The sequence below is a fragment of the Pogona vitticeps genome, chromosome 4, assembly GCF_051106095.1.
Source record: "Pogona vitticeps strain Pit_001003342236 chromosome 4, PviZW2.1, whole genome shotgun sequence".
In the NCBI taxonomy this organism is placed as follows: domain Eukaryota; kingdom Metazoa; phylum Chordata; class Lepidosauria; order Squamata; family Agamidae; genus Pogona; species Pogona vitticeps.
Genome location: NC_135786.1, coordinates 115,042,010 through 115,063,683, shown reverse-complemented (window position 1 = coordinate 115,063,683; position 21,674 = coordinate 115,042,010). Strand labels below are relative to the sequence as shown.

The following is a 21,674-nucleotide window of genomic DNA, read 5'->3' as shown; positions in this document are numbered from 1 at the left end:
CCTGCAGTCTTATCATAACTGAGTTGCCTTTCATTAATGCTTGTTTTTAACACTGTTAAGCTAATAGGGTAAACTGAAAACTGGTTTTAAAGCAACAAAATATTCTAAATTTTGATTGGAAGTGAGAAGCTACCATTTTGCATGGACTCCAGAGCCATCCTGTTATGCGTGTGGTGTACATTCCTTGCTGTAAACCGCCCAGATTGGCCCTGACTGCCAGATGGGTGGTGCATAAATCAAATCAAATCAAATCAAATAATAATAATAATAATAATAATAATAATAATAATAATAATAATAATAATAATAATAATAATAATAATAATAATAATAATAATAATAGGCCTGAACTCAACAGAGGACATCTGCTGATGGAAATGCTTCCACCAGTAGAATAGACTGAGGGGCCATATTCCCTTCTACAGACAGTGGTTTGTCTGATGTTTAATCCATGGAGACACTTTTCACAGATATATTGAAAGTAGTATTGTTAGTTTGGTAATTTTGCTTTTGTAAGGACTAGAGAGAGACAGACAGAGAATGGAGCCTCCTTAAGCAGTGAGAACAAGGCTCAGGTCAATCCTATTTTCCTATTTCTGAGGGTGGTGGATGCATGTACTTCAGGACTGATATTCCCTGCCTTTGCATTGAGACTGAATCCTTCTGTGATTCTCAAGAAGCAGCATTGTATATCAGCTTCAAGGACAATGTCCCTAAGGACAAGGTCTAGGCGTCAGAGACTCAGAGTGTTGGTGACTCTCAAACAAAAAATCTAATGCTGTTCACATAGCTGCCTCAGTAAAAACTTTAATGTTCCTGATCTAAGAGCTGTGAAAGCCCTTGACATTCTAGCTAATGTTTTGCTTCACATGATTGTCATGATCCTTTTCCTTCCATGTCTTCTATATTTGTACCTAGCCCATAAAGATTTCATTGGTGAATGACCTTTAAACAATTTTTAATCTCCTAAAAATGGTTCATCAGATTATTGTTGCATTTCTCTCTCAGAAGCTGGTAGGAGGAAACACATAGGTTGCTAGGAAAGTCTTGTGCAGCAGCATAGTAATGATGACATTATAACTGGCTGTAGTGCCCTATTGTACGATGGGCTGAAATAGCAAGGCAGCGCAGAAGTCTGCCACACAGTACTTCATACACAGTTATTGGCATTGCCCAAGAAGTCCATTTCATAAAAACTAATACATTCTTTCCTTTCTTAGCAGAAACAATATGCCTTGTGCTTGACCTGTATGCAGACCATAGCCTAGTAGCTCATCTGAGTCAAAAGCTAGCATCATTGGAGGGGGGTTGAATGCCTCAAAACACCCTCCCTGCCCCCCAGTGTATCTCTTCACGGCTGATGGGAATTACTGCAAGCTCAATAACTTGAAGATGTTTATTGGGTGTTTTGTTTTGTTTGCACTTCCCATGAAAGGAGAATGAAGTATCCTGATGAAATTGGGCCTGCTGTTGCTGGGCTTACTAGTTATTACAATGTTCAATCCAAAATAAAGAGAATTGTGGTTTTGCTATGCCCCCATTTACCAAGAAGATCATGGTGAGGGTTCTGTCACTTGTGCATGTTTCATTTTTCATCTTGTCCACCACACCATATAGCAGATTATCCAACTAGTTATAATCATACTGACTTATCCTCCAGGTCAAAAACTGACTTTACTGTGGTTGGTGACTCTGACAGGGCTGGAATCTAGTGGGATACAACTCTGTCTGCCCTGCTGTGGCTACTGCATCCTAGGAAGTTAGGATAGCAGTTAAGTTGGGAAGCAACAACTCCATTATGATATTAAGAGAAGATAGATGCTCAAAGGCTGCAGATGTTCAAAGGCTAAATAAGGAACACTAGCACATCTAGCTGCTTACTGTTACTTTCAAGTAAGGCAAAGATATGCCACTTCTTCATGAAATATCCAACCTAAATACAGAGCTGCAACGTATGGAAAAGTAGGAATGAAAAAGCAAAATCCCACTGGCATTCTGTCTCTTTAGTAGTCAGTCTTAGGAGGCATGAGTTTAGAAATAGTGCATTTCCATACTTTAGTTCTCTACAAATGAGCAAACAAAAAACAATGTTCATGCTGCATGGACACTGATGTGGAGTCACCAAAGGCCAAAAGATGTGTCTAATCATTTCAGTATGTGCTAGTGTCGCATTTAACAGTAAAAGTCTATGGAGTCAGTGGATTTGTGTTTGCTACTGCTGGTTGCCCACCCTACCCCAACCCAAAGTCATACAAATGCTTTACACACCAATGTGCTGTATTCAAAAGCAGCTTTTCCTATTGTCCCACTTCTTCAAAAAGAAAGCAAATATATATGTGTGTGTGTATATATACACACATACACACACACACCATAGTTTCTTTTAGCTCTACAGGAAACAAATAATGTATTCCCATTCTAAAATAATGGAAACTTTTATGGGATGGCACATCTGTGGTCCTTGAAGTTTGACTGCTGTCTCTCATTGGGTTTTTAGAATGGTTTCAGGCCAAAGAAGCAAGTGGGAATAGGGCAATTAGTATGATTCTTTAAAAAGGAGGATGATCCATTTCATCAAGCCAAGAGGCAGGGCTTGTTGGAAAGTCTGGATAACCAACACTGCTTCCAGTAGAAATATCAGAGGTTGGGCCACCAGCCATAGCTCTGAGTGTCTGGCTTACCCCCTGCCCTCCATGTGCTATTATTCCTAAATTATTGTCCATTGTGTAATCCAGACCATTTAGCAGTGGGGTGTGCGATGGAAGAGATGATATGGAGGCTGGAGACTGGGGGATTCCATAAGGGCTTCCATCCCTCAAGTCCTGATAGGATTGTCCTGTCCCGTCCATGGAGAAAGTACTGTTCATTAACTGTCCACCAGCCACCTCGCCAGCACTGCTGTAAATTCTGTTGTGGCCAAGCTCTGAGAGGATTTGGTCTTCTGTAAAGAAAGCAAGGAAAACAAGATTTTAGGTTCAGCAGTAGCAAGGGCCAATTAATATATGTGGCAGGTAGAAGGGTAGTTAAATATCCAGGGCAGCTAAATCTAAGGCAATAATTTAAGTGCCTATAAGTCAAGGATGTGGAAGCTGCGGCCCACCAGGTGATGCTAGGCTACAACTCCTATAATCACACACCAGACTGGTGGGGTTGGTGGGAACTGAAATACAACAATACATAAATGGGCAAAGGCTTCCCACCCTACTGCGACCAGGGAATTATACACATATACTTTTGCTGGCTTATAGTTTAAGTTGTAACAAAGATTAGGCACCCATCATGAGTACAAATAGATCAGGTCACAAACTTATATTACATCATCATCATTGTTGTTGTTGTTATTTCTATTACTATTACTACTGCTTCTACTGCTTTCCTTCTATTTACCAATTATGTGAAGTGATTTGAACAGGCAACCTGAAAACTGAGGTGCTTTGTAATGTCTGTATTGCCTAATTTTGGAAGAGGTTGACCGGACCTCTGAAGATGATCTTTCCGTCTAAAATGTTTTAAAGAATGTGTAATTTAAACAGTTTCATGGATGTTTAGATTACAGCATCTATAAAAATTCCTAGCTTAACATGTATGCCAAAATTAGTGTTACTATTGCAAATATATGCAAAAGATTCAATATTGAAGCTTCTTTACTATATTTTGAATGATTCTTACTTTTTCAGATCAAATTATTATTTTAACTGATGCCTTATTAAGCTATTTCTGGTTGCTTACAAGTTTAGCAGATATCTATCACCCAGGTCCCACATTTAAAGTGCTTAAACCCAATTGTTTCAATAAAAAAACAAGGCTGAACTGCCTCCTATTGACATCAGTGAGATTTTAAAGTGCATATATCTCCAGTTCACTAGATCAGTGTTTCTTAACCTTTTTGAAAGAAACGCCCCCTTGAGCCATTGAGGAAGTTATTATCGCCCCCCTCCCTGCGGTGATGATATCTTTCTTTCTTTCTTTCTTTCTTTCTTTCTTTCTTTCTTTCTTTCTTTCTTTCTTTATTTATTTATTTATTTATTTATTTATTTATTTATTTATTTATTTATTTATTTATTTATTTATTTAAGACACTTAAATCCAATGACCCCTGAAAACAAAATTAAATTCCAAGAAAATGAAACGCCCCCAAAAAAGTAACATTTAATGATTTAGTTGCAAGTGAATTTTAAGATGCAAAAAGAAATATAAAAAGGGCATAAAAACAAATGCAGGAACTAAAATGTTCAAGAAAAAAGTCTGAAACTAAATTAAAATTGGAGGAAAATATATATTCATGCACACTGTAAAATGGCTGCAGCCATCTTCACAGGTTTGGCTTGCTCCAGCGCCCCCCTACTGCCCCCCTTCTGCTCCAGCGCCCCCACGCCGCCCCTTTTCGTTCTACTGCCCACCTGAAAAATGAAATCGCCCCCTGGGGGGCATTATCGCCCACGTTAAGAACCACTGCACTAGATAGTATTGCTGATTTTTTAAAACAAAGAGTTTTCATATATTGTTTTCAGCCACTGCCCCAAAATCTATATACTTTGTGATCTCACTGTTTAAATGGGTCCTCCTACATGCAAATTTGTATCTGAAGCAAAACACACCTCTTTTTAAAGGCAGTCAAGTTTATTGGAGGTGGTTAATTGCCAGTCAGATTTTTTTATTCTTCATATACAGTGGTGCCTCGCACAACGAGTGCCTCACACAACAATGAATTCACACAACGATGCCTTTTTCTGTTAAATTTGCTGCCTCACACAGCGATGTTTCCTATGGGGGATTTTCACACAACGATCTCCCTTTTCGCTCCTGTAAAAGTGTCTTACAATGTTTGGAAGCTGTTTTAAATGATTGCAATGGTTAGTCCACCTCCTGAAACCTATGCAAACTGATTTTGGTGTTGTTCTGACACTTCATTAATTTATGATGATTTTTTGAATTTTCTCCATTGGAAACCATTGGATGGTCTGTCTAATGGTTTCCAATGGAAAAAACAAAAAATCATCATAAATTAACGAAGTGTCAGAACAACACCAAAATCAGTTTGCTTAGGTTTCAGGAGGTGGACTAACCATTGCAATCATTTAAAACAGCTTCCAAACATTGTAAGACACTTTTACAGGAGCGAAAAAGGACTTTGCAAAGCCATTGAAATGTATTGAGTCGGCTTCAATACATTGCAATGAAGGAAACATTGTTTCACACAGCGATGTTTCCTATGGGGATTTTCACTCAGCGATGGCAATCCGTTCCAATTGGAACGGATTAACCGGTTTTCAAAGCATTCCTATGGGAAATGGTGTTTCACAGAACGATGTTTCACACAACGTTGATTTTTTTGGAACCAATTAACATCGTTGTGTGAGGCACCACTGTATATTCTTCTCATACACACAAACACACACACATATGAGATCACTACAGGATAAGAACCATAAACATACATGACCAAAAAAAGAGAAATAATTGTATAGTTCATGTTTTCAAAGAGCTGATGAAACTGGATCTCCCTTTCAGAAAGGCAAACATGTTTGTCTCAGGCTATGTACTATGTTTGTCTCAGGCTACATACAGTACTGCAAGGTAAAAACCTTTTTATTCATTCACACTTCTTTCCCTATAAATGTGTACTCAGAAGTAAGCCCCACCTACCTGACTCACATATAACATGCTGTGCAACTGTAGCCTTATCTTAATCTGATTCTGCTTTTTCCCATGCTTAGTACTTGTACTTTTTATTATTAGTTTATTTTTCTACATAAATTTATGGAGCCTGCTTTGGGCAAAGCAGTTAATACTGCGGCCTTGAACACCATTTTCTCTGACTGCAGCTTGGAGATCAATAAACACAAAAGTAGATTACTGCATTCATAAAATAGGCTACATGTGCAGTTTCCCTCAGTGATCCAATAATTAGGACTATGTGGACAGAGCCCTTTCCAAAAAAGCATATTTTTGGATGGAAATATTTAACCTTGATTTAGTCTCTGTTCCATGCTGCTGATTGACAGAATTTTGACAGTAAGAAAAAGGTTTTGTATATACAAGACCTGGCTGCTTAATAGACATTGCTTTGGACTGGAACAAATCCCATTTACAGTATTTTGGTTTATGATCAGATTGTTAGTTAGGTTTCCAGATAGTTCTCATTAATTCCTAAGCATTGATATTCCAGAGAAGGGAGAGCATGCTAAAGCCACCAAAACATTTTGGATAGAAACAATTTCTGTGGAAAGCTGTGAAAAATAGCTTCCTCTGGTCAGGAGATAGCAACACTGGGGCATGTAGAATCCTGCACTCATGACAATAGGCCACTAATTTAGTTGCCTATGCACTAGAGGGATGGTGTGAACATAGTTTGATCTTATTGGAGAAGCCCTTACAAAAGATTACTTCAGACTCTAAACTGCAGTGTTTTTCCCCTCTTTCAGCATTGTACTCTAAAGGGAAAGAAGATGGAGAAAGGGGACAGGAGAGAGAGAGGTGGCAAGCAAAAAGAGGGGCTGTTATTTTTGTCATTGGTGATATTGCTTTCCCCAAGGAACTGTGGCTTTTGGGAGAAAACAGATTTCTCTGCCTCTGGTCAAAGACAACGCCAGACAGGAACGTATGATCCCACACCCAGAATTCAAACTAAACCTTTTCCTGTGAAGAAAAAGATGTAGCCCAACCTTGTGCTAGTAGCAATTTCCTCAATTTTTGCTTCTCTTTTGCCTACCTCTGAAACTCAGCTCACTATCACTAACGCCACAGTCCTCCGCGGAACTCTCTTTTTCATGTTTACTGCCGCCTCGGTTCCTCTTTACACTCTTGTAGAACTGACCCCAGTGGTGCCTTCCAGCATCTTTCTTCAGGCGTTTTTCTTTGGCCCTTCTGTTTTGAAACCAGACCTGGAACCCCAGAGGAAAAAGAAAAAGAAAATGTTTGCAGTGCTGCAGCTCAATGGTCACTTTTAAACATAAGATCAGATCATGCTACCATGGATCAGTAGAAAAGGATTTTGATAGAAGACGTGCATTTAAGTGCTGTTTCTACTACAGTTTGTTTGAGACCCTCAGAGAAATATTACTCAATCTCAGCTCATAAACAGGAAGAATAGTTCTTCCCTTTAGCAGCTGAAAGGAACTTCGACATACTAACCAATCATCCATCAATGATGTGGACTGTTACCCAAAATGCCATATAGCTCGAACAGAAGCAGGTCATCGCTTCCTGAAGAAAAGCTCAGTGAAAAATGAAAACGCTTACACATTCAAAGAACTTGCTCTGATCTGGTCATTACTAATAATCTCTTTCATGTGGGAATAGTAAAGGAGACACAGGAAACTTGAAAAAATACACATGATGAGAAAAATCTTGGAGATTCTTTCAACTTATATGTAAAGAATTGTGCTATATCTAACAAAATAGGGCTTTGTGTCACGTTCTTTCAGGTTTTTATAATGTAGAGGCTTTGCTAGTGTTTGAACTGATGTTTCTTTCTGGAGCTTTTCTGATTGATACTAGATGAAAAAGAAGGCACTATTATTAAAACCAAAACAACGGTATAGAAGAGGGAATTTGCAGCCTTTCCCGTTCTGCTGCCTCACTGAAATTCCCTCTTCTACAGCATTTGTATAAGGAACCCTAAAACTTTCTGCATCTACACATTCTGTTTCTACATCAGAGGTCCATAACTCCATCTATCAGCCCTATTCATAGACAAGGTTCATGGGTTTTCACCCTATAAACTAAGGAGCTGCTTCTTCAGATTCCTCTCTACCCCAGCATGAGCTGAGCTGAGCCAGGGAGGTAAATTTTGCTTTCCATGAGATCTACCCTCAGACATTTTGTAGCATTGCACAGTTCATCTTCAAGAGCCATACACGTCTAATAATCCTTGCCATTTCTAACATAAACTATGTTTGCACTCATGCTTATGTTCCCTTGATGTTGTTGGACTTTTAAACTACTGAATATTCTGTACTTTGCAGTCAGCAGTTTTGGAAGAGCAAGTAGTGCCTTAAATTGGTCAATCAGTTGTTGTTAATGATTGTCAATGTTATGCCATTTGGCTCACCTGTACAACACGCATATCCAATCCTGTCTCAGAGGACAGCTGCTCCCGCACGTGCCTGGCTGGTTTAGGGGAGTTTTTATAGGCATTTTTTAATGTTTCCAACTGTTTGGCTGTGATGGTGGTTCGGGGCCTTTTAGCTCCAGCTTCTGAATCATCTGTAACAGAACTGTTTTCTGTTAGTTTTGAGCACAGATTAGAAAACAGAAGCTTACAAGAAAACCGGTACAGGCTTGTAATTTTGCTGCAAGCAATAAGTATAAAGTAGAACTAATCTGGTTTTGTATATTTTAATAGTAGTCTCATCTTTTTAGCTGTGTCTAAAAACATAACACTATGCAAATTTAGTCATATTTGAAATAGTTCCACAGCAGTCAGTGAGACTTACATTGCTTATGACTAATTAGCATGCTGCCCCATTGAAACAAATGGATTTGAAGTTAAGAGTCACTTACAAGTCCTGTTGATTTCATTGGATCTTCTCTAAGTATGACTAGCTCTAAATTCAACCCTTAATCTATGATATGACAAACAGGTGTTTGCAAACACCAGCATCACGTAAGGTTTGTAAGCTATTAGTATTTGCACTTATTTGCAAGCTGTGAGTAGAGTTCTCTGTTGAGTTACAGCCCATGTTTTTGTCAGTGAAATGTGAAATGAGCTTGCATAAGAGTTGTGTGTAAAACAGAGTCCTATTGCCAATCTATACTTGTGCAACAAAAACTGTGCAAGTTTTGGCAGTAAATCACTAATTAATAAGGCGCTAGTTGCATTCTTGTGTGTGTGCCAATCCTGTGTTTCGGCACATACCCAAAAATGCAAGCATCATCTCATTAATAAGTGGCAATCTGCTGCAAAGATTTTCCTTATGCAAATATATGTCAACAATAGTGTTCAGGCCAATGATTTGTCTTTAGCATGTCAGTATGTATATTTATTTCTAGTTTCTATCATTTTGATGGCTGAATGGTACAATGAACCCCACAAATTCATAGTGGGGAATCCATACAATTCTGTGGATCACTGTTTAGCTTTCCTATCTGAAAGTTGTACTCTCCAGTGCCTTTTCAAAACAAATGAAACTTGGGATTGTTCCTATTAACTTTCAACCAGTAAAGAAATATGGAGAGAATTGCATTTGACAGACGCACTGGCTAACTGAGGCAAATATGGTTAGTCTGCAATCTGTAACCATTTGTCCTTCAAACTGCAGTTTCGTCACGTGGCAAGATTTGATTGCATGGCTAGATCAGACATGATCTTGTGGGGCTGTTTATACGGGAGTTTGTACTTCGTCTGTAAAGGGGAATGAAAAATAGGAGCTGGTGTTTGAGTTCTCTCTTGTGAATGAGACATTAGTCTTTGATTCCAAAAAAGGAGAATACCTTTTTCTAGAAAGACATGCAATTTCAAAAGAGAAAATTGGCATTGTTGAATAGAAATTAGCTTTCTTTGATTCTGTACACATGTATATGTATGCATGAGTATTTGTACATGTGCACATAGATATTGTATATGAGTTTGGTGCTGAAGCTAGAGTAGAGGAGCCCCTGTAGCTTGTGTGCCCCAGAGCTGGTCATGACCTTAATCAGACCCTGGAGATACTTAGCAGTAATATTCAGCTGGCTTTGACATTGTTTCATTGCACAGCTTGCAAAAGCAAAGCATTCTTGTTTGAAGAACTTTGCATTGTCTTGTAAAGAAAAAAGTTCCAATAACTACTGGCCAATTAGTGTACTTCTGTTGGGGGGGGAGCGCACTGCAGTCAACATTCTAATAACCTTTTTCTTTTCGACCCCTGACAGTGGGTAGCAGTCTTAGCAATCCCTGTAACGGCTGTTTTACTCTAAGGCCTATTAGTCATAGTGGTTATGCATCTCCCCTGGCCACCAAAAAAAGCCTGATACAAAGAAGCACAACTTCTGAAGCTATAACTTCAAGTCCCCCACCCCCACCAGCACCTCTGCGGCGGCCTATGTGACTTCTTAGACAATGTCTTCTTGCAGAGGATTTCCCCTGCCCTGTGCAGACAGTTCACAGTGTCCTTTGGCCTGCCCCCCCCCCCTCTTTCTTGGTAACCCCATGGGCTGCAAAATTTTGTAACACTGAAGCCATCAATAGTGCTGAGTCAATAATAGAAATTGAACAGTATTCAATCCATGATCTCCTGGCACTGCCTCCCCCCACCAACCCCTTTAGCACAAACAGGCATTGCATCACCCTAGCCAAATTGATTAGGTCAAAATAGAGTCCTTAATTAATGAGAAGTCAGGGCTTGTCAACATGAAATCCATTAAAGACCAGTTCAGTTTTAATTTCAGTCAGGCACTGTTTGGCAGTCTCTGTGGATTCATTAGCAATTGGTGATCTATAGCCTCTTTCTGTCTCACTTTCCCAGCCCACCCCCCAATTCTGGATTTTTCACCTACAGTAAATATTGACATTTTAGACCTCAGGATGAAAGATGGGAGACTCTCAGGGTTAAAGGCCAGATTTAGCTGATGTGTGAGATGCAACTCTGTTACTTCCAGTAGAGATGAGCCTTGGGTTGTTTTTAACTCCTGATAGTAAACTGAAGAAAGATGGGAAGTATCCCTCTGGCTCATTACCAGTCTGATAAGAAGGCAGGCTGTCCTGAGATGCATTCAGGAAGAATACAAGTCAACCATTTGGCCCAAGTGCTTGCAGGAAATTCTGTGCACTGAAATCTCCAGCATTCATCTCCTCCTTATTTATAAGCATCTTGGTATGCACCCATTTTGCTGAAGAAGGGGGGGGGAGGCAGTGGTTGGATGCATGATACGCAAAATAAATAAATAAGCTCTGGGGGAGCAGTGAAAGCAAATGACAATCAGAATTTCAGCCTAAGATGGCAGCACAGAATTGTACCCTTGTTCGGGGCTAATGAAAAGAACTAGCACTGGATGCATTTGCCCAGTTCCCTGAATCCGTGTCTTTTGTGAATGATAACCATTTTACAAAAATGTGTGTTGACTTATAAGTTAACAACTCTGTGTGTGTGGATGTGAGATGAGACATACATTTGCGAAGACTAATGCCTCTAAGTAATAATTTACCCCTAGGCTTGCCACTGCTCTACCATTCCCAACTGTCACCAGCAACTATTATGTGGAAATCATGGACTGCAGTTCAACTTAAAAGACAGAACAACAAGGAAGATTCAGGGTCAGAGTAGGATTCATAAAGGGGATCTGATGAAAAGGAAAGAGGTAGGTCCACTAATAGAGGCTCAGGAATGCTAGCTGGAAAGATAAATCCTTCAGAGTCAGAAATTCTATGACAAGAGTGTAACTGCTGGCTTTCTGGCTTAATTGCTGCTATGCAGCAATGCCCTTGGCACTTGTTCATTAACTGTTTGTTTCCCCCCTTCCCAAAGTGTCCCCAAGAAAAGAAGGCTGGAATTGAAGTGTTGAACAGGTTTTGAGCTGAAGGTAACACAGCTGAAGCAATGGAGTAGCCAGGCTACAACAGAGATGTTGTACTAAGTAACACAATACAATAGATGGAGTGTGTTCCTGAAACATGGCAGGAGGACTCACAGTCTGAAAATAGCACTCTGGTCTGTCTATAGTGTTGAATGACTCCATTCCCTAACTCAAGCTAGCCACCTCCAGACCCATAAAGGGTGTACTAGAAGGACAGCATGACTTCCACCTTTACTTGTTGAATCGGTCAACTGGCCATTCATAGAACCAACTATCCCTACAGGTATGGAACTCATTAACAGTCCTATGAATAAGAGCAACAGTTCTGATTCACTGTTTCATACTTATTTTAGTCTTGGAGGCATTCAAGAGAAAATTGCATAACCATCTGTCAAATCTGGTTTGATTTGGAGTCTTGCATTGAGTATTGGCCCCTTCCAACTCAACTAATCTTTGATTCTAGTCATCTGTCATCACGCTGATAGTCTGAAATAAAAAGAGAATGAACAATCTCCCAACTCTGTTCTCTAGCTCTCCAGAAGCAAATCTTGGATGCCATAATTAAAGGGCTATATATCTCTGAATTCACAATCCTGGGCCTAAAAGAATATAGCAGAATCATTGAGTTCTACTCTTTTCACCCCACAACTTTACTGAGGCCGGTACATTTGCTCAGCCCCTACCGTTCTGCTTAGCTGTCTCATAGTCCTCCTTGCATACCAGGCGCCCATCTTCCATGAGGTAGAACTCATCACCTGTGGCCAGTTGGCGATTACAAATAATGCAGGCAAAGCAGTGCAGGTGATAAACAAAGTCCTGGGCTTTCCTGACCACCTGAGTGGGTGGGATTCCCTGCTGGCATGCTGTGCATTTTGTTCCAAAACGCCTGCAAAAGAGGAGAAGAGGCATGACCTATCACCAAAGCTGTGTATGTGCTGTGCAAAAAAGAAAAAGAAAATTACACAATGTTGGATGGAAAACAGATACCACAAAATCCCAGTTTTCCTCTTTTAAAAATAAAGGCTGGAATCCTGTCGATGCAAGTTATGCTGCATCTCCAGTGAACTCATCAGCCTTGGCTGGCTTGGGAAGTTGAAAGCTTCCCATTCCTGCCACCACCAGGCCCCAGGGATCTTCATCCTGGGACAGTCTTTGAGAGGCATAGAAGGGGAAGGGAATGATGTAAAGCCAGGGAATCACTGCCCTAGTCCCACTGCCAGAAACAGTAGGAACGATTTCCCATTTTTTAAGTCATTCCCTTTCCACAGCCTCCAAAGGCTGCCTCAGGTTTTAATTTTCCCAGACAGCCATAGCATGGCTACATCTGCAGCATAACTTACACCAACAGGATTCCAACCTGTCTTACTCTTCTGATGGTGGAAATGAACCAGAATGGCAGTGTTGGCCATGACTTCTGAAACCTCGTACGCCAGAGCTGTCCTTGTGTGGGTTTTCCAAATGGTCAACCAAATGGTTGAAAGAGAAGCTTCAATACCTCATAGAGAGTCGTTTTCATCTTACATTGACTAGTAAAGCTAAACTTTATTTTTTCTATGAATAAAATCCATTTTTCCATGAATAATGTGCACATCAGGAACACAGCTTTTCATGATGCAGAATTTGATTTTGTTTGTTTGTTTGTATTTGTTTTAATTTGCCAGCAGCTGAAAACCAGCATGGAATGAGGCCCGAATGAGGGTGACCAAGAGCCTCTGCAGAAAGTAACGCCTCGAAATATAGGGAAAGTAACGAGGAGAAAAGGGCAGAGTTGTTAAAGCAGCAGTTGACCCAATTTATGCATGACATTTCACACAGCAAAACTGGATCTTCAGTGTAAAGGGGCTAGTCTAATGATTATAAGGCAGGTTGGTTTTAATGATCCTTTTAACTAAGACCAGGATGGACTGTGCTGTTGCCTCCCACATCCATCAAGGACAGTACATATTTCATCCATATTAATCCAAAATTAATTATTGCCATTGCCAGGATGACTACAAGATTAATTTAGAGTGATGGAGTCTTATATACTGCCATAATACCTCACACCACCCACCTGAACATATCTGAGAAAGCAACTGTGCCCTACAATTGGTGTGCTTTTCATGCATGTGAGTAGATGCAAAAGGCTGCAAAAATCCCAGTGCTATTTTAAGCTGCATTAACAGAAGTATAATGTCTAAATCCCATGAACTACTAGTCCCCCTTTATTCATCACTGGTTAGGCCTCATCTTGACTTTTGTCCTGTTCTGGGCACCACACTTTACGAAGGATGCCGACAAACTGGAGCAAGTCCAGAGGAGGGCAACAAGGATGATCAGGGGACTGGAAACCAAGCCCTGTGAGGAAAGACTGGGAAGAACTGGGCATGTTTCACCTTGAGAAAAGAAGACAGAGGGCAGATATTACATCACTTTTCAAATACTTGAAAGGTAGTCATACCAAGGGGCAGGATCTGTTCTCAGTCACCTCAGAGTACAGAATTTGTAATAGGCTCAAGTTATAGGAACCAGACTTGGGCAGAATATCAGGGAAAAACCTGTTAGAGCAGTACGACAATGGAACCACTTACCTTAGGAGGTGGTGAGTGCTCTTGACAGTGAAGGCATTCAAGAGAAAATTGGACAACCATCTGTAAGATCTACTTTGATTTGGATTCCTGCATTGAGAAGGGGGTTGACTCAATGGCCTTATAGGCCCCTTCCAACTCAGGTTGCTATGATTCTCTATTGCAAATGAGGCTTATCTTCACAAATTATACAAGACATGTGAAAGTGTCTTTGTTAGGGATTAAGGGCCTTGCTGGATCCAGACTTTGAGGGAGTTCATGTATCTTTGTGTTATATTGTACATTAAGCTTCCTAATAGTGAATTAGATGAGGGATGGACAAAGTGCAACACACAGACTGCTTGCTTCTCCTGGCTCACCTTTTAAAAAAAAGAATGTGCATCCAAAGGGGAAGTATCCATCCAGGCATTTCTGGTTTTGTGTTCTTTGGGGGGTGGGAGGCCATTTATGGGCCCTGTGCAGCCTGCAATATAGTTTTTGTGCGTGTCTGTCTGACTAACTGAAAATTTGGCTTCCAAAATAGTCAACCCTTAAGATAGATTATGAATCTGTTGAGCCCAGTAGCCCTCTAGTCTAGTGTCATTTTAACAGGCAAGGAACAGAACCCGTGACTTTACATAAGCACTGAAGTCTCTCCATAAACGTAAGCCCCTTTCTTTCACCTTTCTCCACACTGGTGTAGTGTGAAAGACATGAATTGTCTATATAAATTACGTTTGTTCCTTCTAAAATCACACACCCATGGTTATGCTTTAATGAAGGCAGAATAACTACCAGCCCTTAGGTGACCATGACCAACTGCTCTCCACTCTATCCAATCACTAATTCCAGATTAATCCCCGTACTTTACCCACAAGCCTTCACTGAAAGGGCCAAGAGGAAATCTAGCTATTTACTAATCTACCTGTGCAGTACTATGCATGCTTACTGTGTGGTTTATTGGGTCCTATTGAATTCAGTAAATCCTACTGAATCTAGTGGGACATGAGACCATTGACATAGGATTCCAACCCAAGCAATTTTATGTTGTCAGTTCTGAAGATGGTTCCAGTCAATTTCATTGGGTGACCATGAATCACAGAAAAAAACACTATTATTATTATTATTCAAAAACTCCAGGCACTGTCAAAATTATCAAAGCATTGACTGGTATTATATAAGGGATACAAGTTTTAACCAAAAACCTAAGTACAGTATCTGTTAAATATCAGCGCAGTATGTATACTGTTAATATGGCTGTTTTTTGTTTTTCGTTTTTTCCTCTGATGGTGTTATTACTGAGATCTGAAACTGCTTATAGTACCTTGTGAAATTTCTTGGTATTGTTCCCAAAGTCCCAGTGACTATGGGGACCCCTGAAATGTGTTTTATCCACAAGCAAGATGTTTCAACTGCCAGGTCTCTGCACTTTGTTAGTTTTTCCATTTCTTTATTTTTAGCTCTGGCATCCCCTGGAATTGCAATGTCAAGGATCCAGACGTTTCTTCATACTATTACTACTATGTCTGGTGTTCAAGGGGTCTATCAGTTTGAATCCAGAAATTTCACAAGATCTTGACTTCCTTATTTTCTGACACCTTCTCTACTTGATATTCCCACGGGCTTTTGGAAGTTGGCAAGTGTTTTTGTTTGTTTGTTTGTTTGTGGGTTTTTTTGCATAATAACTAGTGCACTAATTTTGCCACTCTATCATGTCTGATTTTGTAATCTGTACAGTCTTTGGACATTCACAGATGAGGTGTGACACAGTCTCATTTTTTTCTTCGCAGAGTCAACATTTGTTGTTAGCACTATTTCCTTCAACCTTAACTTTCATCATATTGGTTTGGAGTGCTTGTTCTTGTTCAGCAAAAATCAAGCCTTCAGTTTCTTTCTTAATGGACCCCAGTTTTAGCCATGCCCATGTTGAATTATTATCATGCTTTCCATCAGTATTTCTCAGGTGTTGTCCATGTAGTGGTTTATTTTTCTAACTTTAATTTATTTTCAAATTCTCGTTCATTTCTATTGTTTTCAAAATATTTTCCATTTTCACTGCCTTCAGTAATTTTTCTCTGCTTGTACTGATATAATCATTTACGCTTCTTTTTTCCTCCTCTACTACCTGCTGTATTTGCAGTAATCCACGGCCTCAAATTTTTTTGTGGTAAATATAATCTGTCCACATCACTTTTTGGATGTAATGCATGATGCATATTCATTACTTTCCATGTTTTTTTAATCCAATTCTTCTAATTCATTTTGGGTCCAATTCCAGCTGGATATCTAATTACTGGAACTGCCCATGTGTTTATGGCTTTGATTGTATTTCCACCATTTAATTTTGATATTAAGATTTTCTGCAGTCTTTTGATATATTCCCTTTTGTGTGCAGGATTTTTCTGCTTCTATTATTCCAAGGTATTTATGATTTTCATCATTTTATAGTGATTTCATAATATTGCCATTTTTAAACTCTATTCCATCTAGTTTTTTTGATCTTGCCATGGTGTTTAGACAGAGCTGCACATTCATCAATACCTAATTTCATTTGAATATCTTCACTACATATTTGCACTGTGTTTAGCAGTGATTTTATCTCTGTGGAATTTTTTTGCATATAGTTTTAGGTCATCTGTGTATAACAGAAGATTGATTTTTCCTGCTTGTTCTAAAATATGATAGCCCAATCCAGTTTTATTTAAAATTATTGAAATGGGATTAGTGAGATGTCGTTGTTATTGTAAATATTTTTACCCCACCTTTCTCCTAATAAGGGACAGAAGGCAGCTTACATCCTTGAAAGACAATATTTAAAGCTGAAAACAATGAGTATAACGAGGCAATTTACAGAGTTAAAAGACAACATTAAAGTTAAAACAATAAGTATGCAAATACTAAAATGGAACAAACAAATACCATTCTGAGACATGGTAAACACAAGTAGTACCAAAGACTCAGTCAGAGCAGTAATGCATAACACTCCATCTAAAAGTCACTCATGTAGCCAGTCACTGAGAGAGAAGGTCTTTGCCTGCTTGCGGAAGGACAGCAAAGGTAGGTCCAGTCTGGCCTTCTGTGTGAGGGAATTCGAAAGTCTGGGAGCAACAGCAACAGAGAAGGAGTTCTCCTATGTCCCCATCAGATACACCTGTGAAGGTGGTGGGACCATAACACCTGACCTGGCTCATAGTGGGAAACATGGTCTTTGAGATAGCTTCGACCCAGGCCGTTTAGGGCTTTGTAGGTTAAAACTGTCACTTTGAAACCATGGAAACTGATTGGCAGCCAGTGGAGCTGCTGTAACGGGGGTTATGTGATCCCTGTAACCAGCCCCAGTCAGCAATCTGGCTGCTGCCTTTTGGAGCCAGTGAAGTTTTCTGACACTATCCATCAGCAGCCCCACATAGAGCGAGTTAGATTAATCCAGCCAGCAAGTTACTAGGGTGTGTATGAAAATGGCCTGATCAGAACTCTCCCGAAATGGATGTAGCTGGCATACTAATTTTAATTGTGCAAACACAGTTCTGGCCACTGCCAAAACCCAGGCATCCAGGCTCAAAGATGAATTCAGGAACACCCACAAGCTGCACACCTGTGTTTTCAGGGGGAGTGTAACCCCATCCAGTATAGGCTGCATCCCTGTTCCTTGATCTTCCTTTCCATTGATCAGAAGCACCCCTGCCTTGTCTGGACTAAGTTTCAGCTCATTTACCCTCATCTAGGCCATTACTAATACCAAACACTGATTTAGAGCTGAAACAGCTTCCTCGAATTTAGGTGGCAAGGAGAGGTGGAGTTGGGCATTATCGGAATACTGGTGACAGTATGCCGATGACACCTTACGGTCACTGCCTTTTTGATGCCATTCATTTCTCTCATTCTTCCATCCATGCCCAGTCAAGACCAGGTTAGCTTACTGGGGAAAGCAAGCTACATATGGGCACCACAACCAGACGCCTTTTCACTAACCCCAGATGCGGCAAGGGGCAGCGCATAATGATTTGATTATAAGCAACTGGCTTGTGTCAAGGACAAACAGCAGGATAGTGATAGAAGACAATCCTTTTTGTATTCAGACCCCAAGCAGTTTGCAAATACTGCCTGCTTTATTTTCAATCTCTTTCCCAAGGAGGGCATCTGCCCCTCCCTCCTTTTTACACTGTTGTACATTGCACTGGTATATTCCTTAAGCCTACTCAAGAGTAAACCTTTTTCCTCATTAGAGTTTCTTGCCAGAATCCTATCTACAGTCATGTGAAAAAGAAATTACACCCTCGTTGAATTCTATGGTTCTATGTATCAGAACATCGGGACGTGGTGGCGCTGCGGGTTAAACCGCAGAAGCGTCTGTTCTGCAAGGTCAGAAGACCAGCAGTTGTAAGATCAAATCCATGCAACGGAGTGAGCTCCTGTCGTTGGTCCCAGCTCCTGCCAACCTAGCAGTTTGAAAGCATGTAAAAATACGAGTAGATAAATAGGTACCACCTCGGTGGGAAGGTAACAGCGTGCCATGTCTAGTCACGCTGGCCACATGACAACGAAAACTGTCTACGGACAAACGCTGGCTCTGTGGCTTGGCGACGGGGATGAGCGCCGCGCCCTAGAGTCAGACATGACTGGACTAAATGTCAAGGGGAACCTTTACATTTACCTATGTATCAGGACATAATAAAAATCATCTGGTCCCTAACAGGTCTGAAAATTAGGTAAATACAACCTCAGATGAACAACAATATATGATATGTTACACAAAAATAAAGCCAAAATGGAGAGGCCATATGTGAAAAACTAAATACATCATTTCTGCTTCCATAGGAATTAAGAGGCTAAGTAGCAGCCAGGTTCTGCTAACCAAGTGCCCTTGAGTAACTGATCAGCAGCAAGTGCGACCATCTCCATAAAAGCCAAAGTTCTAGCAGTTTCCTGGTCTGGAGCATTCAGGTGTGTTTTGACATAATGCCAAGGAGGAAACACATCAGCAATGATCATAGAGAAACAATAGTTGCTGCCCATCAATCTGGGAATTAACAGATTACCAAAGAAATTAAAGTCCATCATACTAGTGAGACAGATTATTCACAAATGGAATACATTCAAGACAGTTGCCAATTATTTGCAAGTGGAATACATTTGAGACAGTTCCCAATCTTCCTAGGAGGGGACATCCAAGCAAATTCATCCCACGTTCAGACAGTGCAATGCTCAGAGAAATTGCAAAAAAATTAAAATAAAATAAAAAAATTACATCTCAGACTGCAGTCCTCAGCATGTGAAATGTTAAAGTTCATGACAGTACAGTTAGAAAAAGACTGAACAGGTATGGTTGGTTTGGAAGGGTTGCCAGGAAAAAGGCCCTTCACTCTAAAAAGAACATGACAGCATAGCTTAGGTTTGCAATATTGCATCTGGACAAACCACAAAAAATATTCTGGAACAATGTCCTCTGGACAGACAAGACAAAGTGGAGCAGTTTGTTCATAATGCACGGTGTCATATTTGGCAAAAATCAAACACAGCATATCAGCACAAACACCTCATGACAATTTCCAAGGTGGATCTCTGATTATTTCGACTTGTTTTGCAACCACAGGAACTGGGTACCTTGCAAATCAAGGTGTTAATCAGGTACCGTATTTATGGTAAAAGGGCACATAGGACGAAAGGCCTGCAGACATATGGATTGGACTGGTCTATAGATATAAGGCCTTTGGGTTGGATTACCGTGGAATGGAACAGCACAACTGACTGTTTCCTGTTGGCAAAAAGAGCTGAGGATGCATTCCTGGATTTTCCTGAGTCTATTCTCCTGCACATTACCCTGAATCTTCAGGAACCTGTTCCTTGGGATAGGTAGCTATATGTCTTTCTTTCTCAGTTTTTAGGCCATATAGCTGGAACATAGTGAACTTAAACTAGAGGGCTGGTGGAAGTTTAGGGGTAAATATGCTGTTTCATAAAGAGCTAAGTAGCTAATTTTGCATAACTGTAATTTCATGATACTTTAACACAGGTTTTTCTGCTTTACACTTTTCATTTCATCATTGAGTTGTATTGTGTTATAAATTCATTGATTTTCCTTTGATTTTTTAATATTGTGCCTTCATTAATCTTATTTCCTGTTTATCTGCTGTGATTTAAATAAATCTTCAATTTAATTACAGATGAAGATGCCTAGTGCCATTTCTGGTCCTTCGTAGTGGTCTCTGTGAATGCCCTCTGGAGGGGAGCTAATTGACTCTTTTTTCTAAAGCTCTAGAATCTTCCGGATGTCCTGCGCAGGTGCAGGATTAACCCAATTGTGTGAATTCACAGAGTACCACTAGAAGTATTAAAGTTACAGGTAAGTAACCTAACTTTATGTCCTCCTACCCACTGGGGTAACACAAACCTCATTTTCACAAGGTGTTGCAGTGGCCCAGTCAAAGTTCAGACCTCAACCCAACTGAACTGCTATGGTGGAACCTTACGAGAGCTGTGCATAATCAAATGCCCGCAAACCGCAATGAACTGATGCAATGTTGTAAAGAAGAGTGGGCCAACATTCCTCCCCAATAAAGTGAGAGACTGGTGAAGTCATATTAAAAACAATTACTTCAAGTTATTGCTGCTAAAGTTGGTTCTACAGGCTATTGAATCATAAAGTGTACTTAGTTTTTCACACATGGCTTTTCCATTTTGGCCTTATTTTTATAAAATACTGTAAATCATGACACAGTGCAATATGTCATCTTTTATTGTTCAATTGATGTTGTATTTACCTAATTTCCAGACTTGCCAAGAACCAGATGACTTTTATTATGTCCTGATATATAAAACCATAGAATTCAAAGAGGGTGTACTTTCTTTTTCACACGACTGTACATGCAGGAGGAATCATGGAAGTGGCTGTAGCTAATTGATGAAGTGCTGGTCACATGTCTGGTACATATCAGGCACATGCCTCATCATACCTCTGGCACAATCTTGAATGTTGTCAGTTAGCCACAGCAATATCCAGTGGAATTTTGGCCACTGTAATTGATGTAATTGTCACTGTGACTGATGGGTATTGTTAGCTAGTCTTTTGTGTGCAGTGATCTTTTGTGGTCCCAAAATGCAGCATCCACACCAGAATCAAAGAACATGAAATACACTGCAGAGTAAAACAACTGGGAAAATCAATAGTAGCTGAACATGTCCCGAAACAAGCTGGACATGAAATCCTATTTCAAAACACAGAAGTACTGGACAGCACCAGCAATCATTATGTTCGACTACACAGGGAAACCATTGAAATCCACAAACACCAGCACAGCTTCAGCAAAAAGAAGAAAAAGAAAGCATAAAACTCAACAAAGCCTGGCTCCCAGCACTGAAAAATATAGCCTGCAAAAAAGGTCAACAAACTCTACTCAGTCACAAAGACCAGTGATCACTGTACACAAAAGACTAGCTAACAACACCCATCAATCACAATGACAGATCATCTCCCCCCCTTATCACAACAATACACCCATAACAAGAAACACCCTGATGACCGTAATCACCCAATCTCCTGAAAAGGACAAAAAGCTGATCCCACAGCTACAAATAAGTATCCCAGACACTACTCTAAAACACAGACAGAGTTCTAGCTCCTGTCCTCTGAAG

At 40.1% G+C, this 21,674-nt stretch overlaps 1 protein-coding gene and 1 long non-coding RNA gene across 2 annotated transcripts in view; one reads left to right on the top strand and one right to left on the bottom strand.

The window, feature by feature from the left end:
* Window positions 1-450: 450 nt before the first annotated feature.
* LHX4 (LIM homeobox 4) overlaps window positions 451-21,674 on the bottom strand; it is a 97,606-nt gene continuing 76,382 nt past the window's right edge. Inside the window, exons 3-6 of the mRNA XM_020789720.3 lie at window positions 12,180-12,382; window positions 8,054-8,208; window positions 6,713-6,884; window positions 451-2,941 (exon numbers count right to left, since the gene is read on the bottom strand). Of these exons, the coding sequence (XP_020645379.2) occupies window positions 2,550-2,941; window positions 6,713-6,884; window positions 8,054-8,208; window positions 12,180-12,382 (922 nt within the window). The 3' untranslated portion in view covers window positions 451-2,549. The remainder of the gene's footprint in view (window positions 2,942-6,712; window positions 6,885-8,053; window positions 8,209-12,179; window positions 12,383-21,674) is intronic.
* The window catches only part of LOC144588871 (uncharacterized), a 28,008-nt gene continuing 18,675 nt past the window's right edge, over window positions 12,342-21,674 (top strand). Inside the window, exon 1 of the long non-coding RNA XR_013544612.1 lies at window positions 12,342-20,385. This is a non-coding gene — a long non-coding RNA (uncharacterized LOC144588871). The remainder of the gene's footprint in view (window positions 20,386-21,674) is intronic.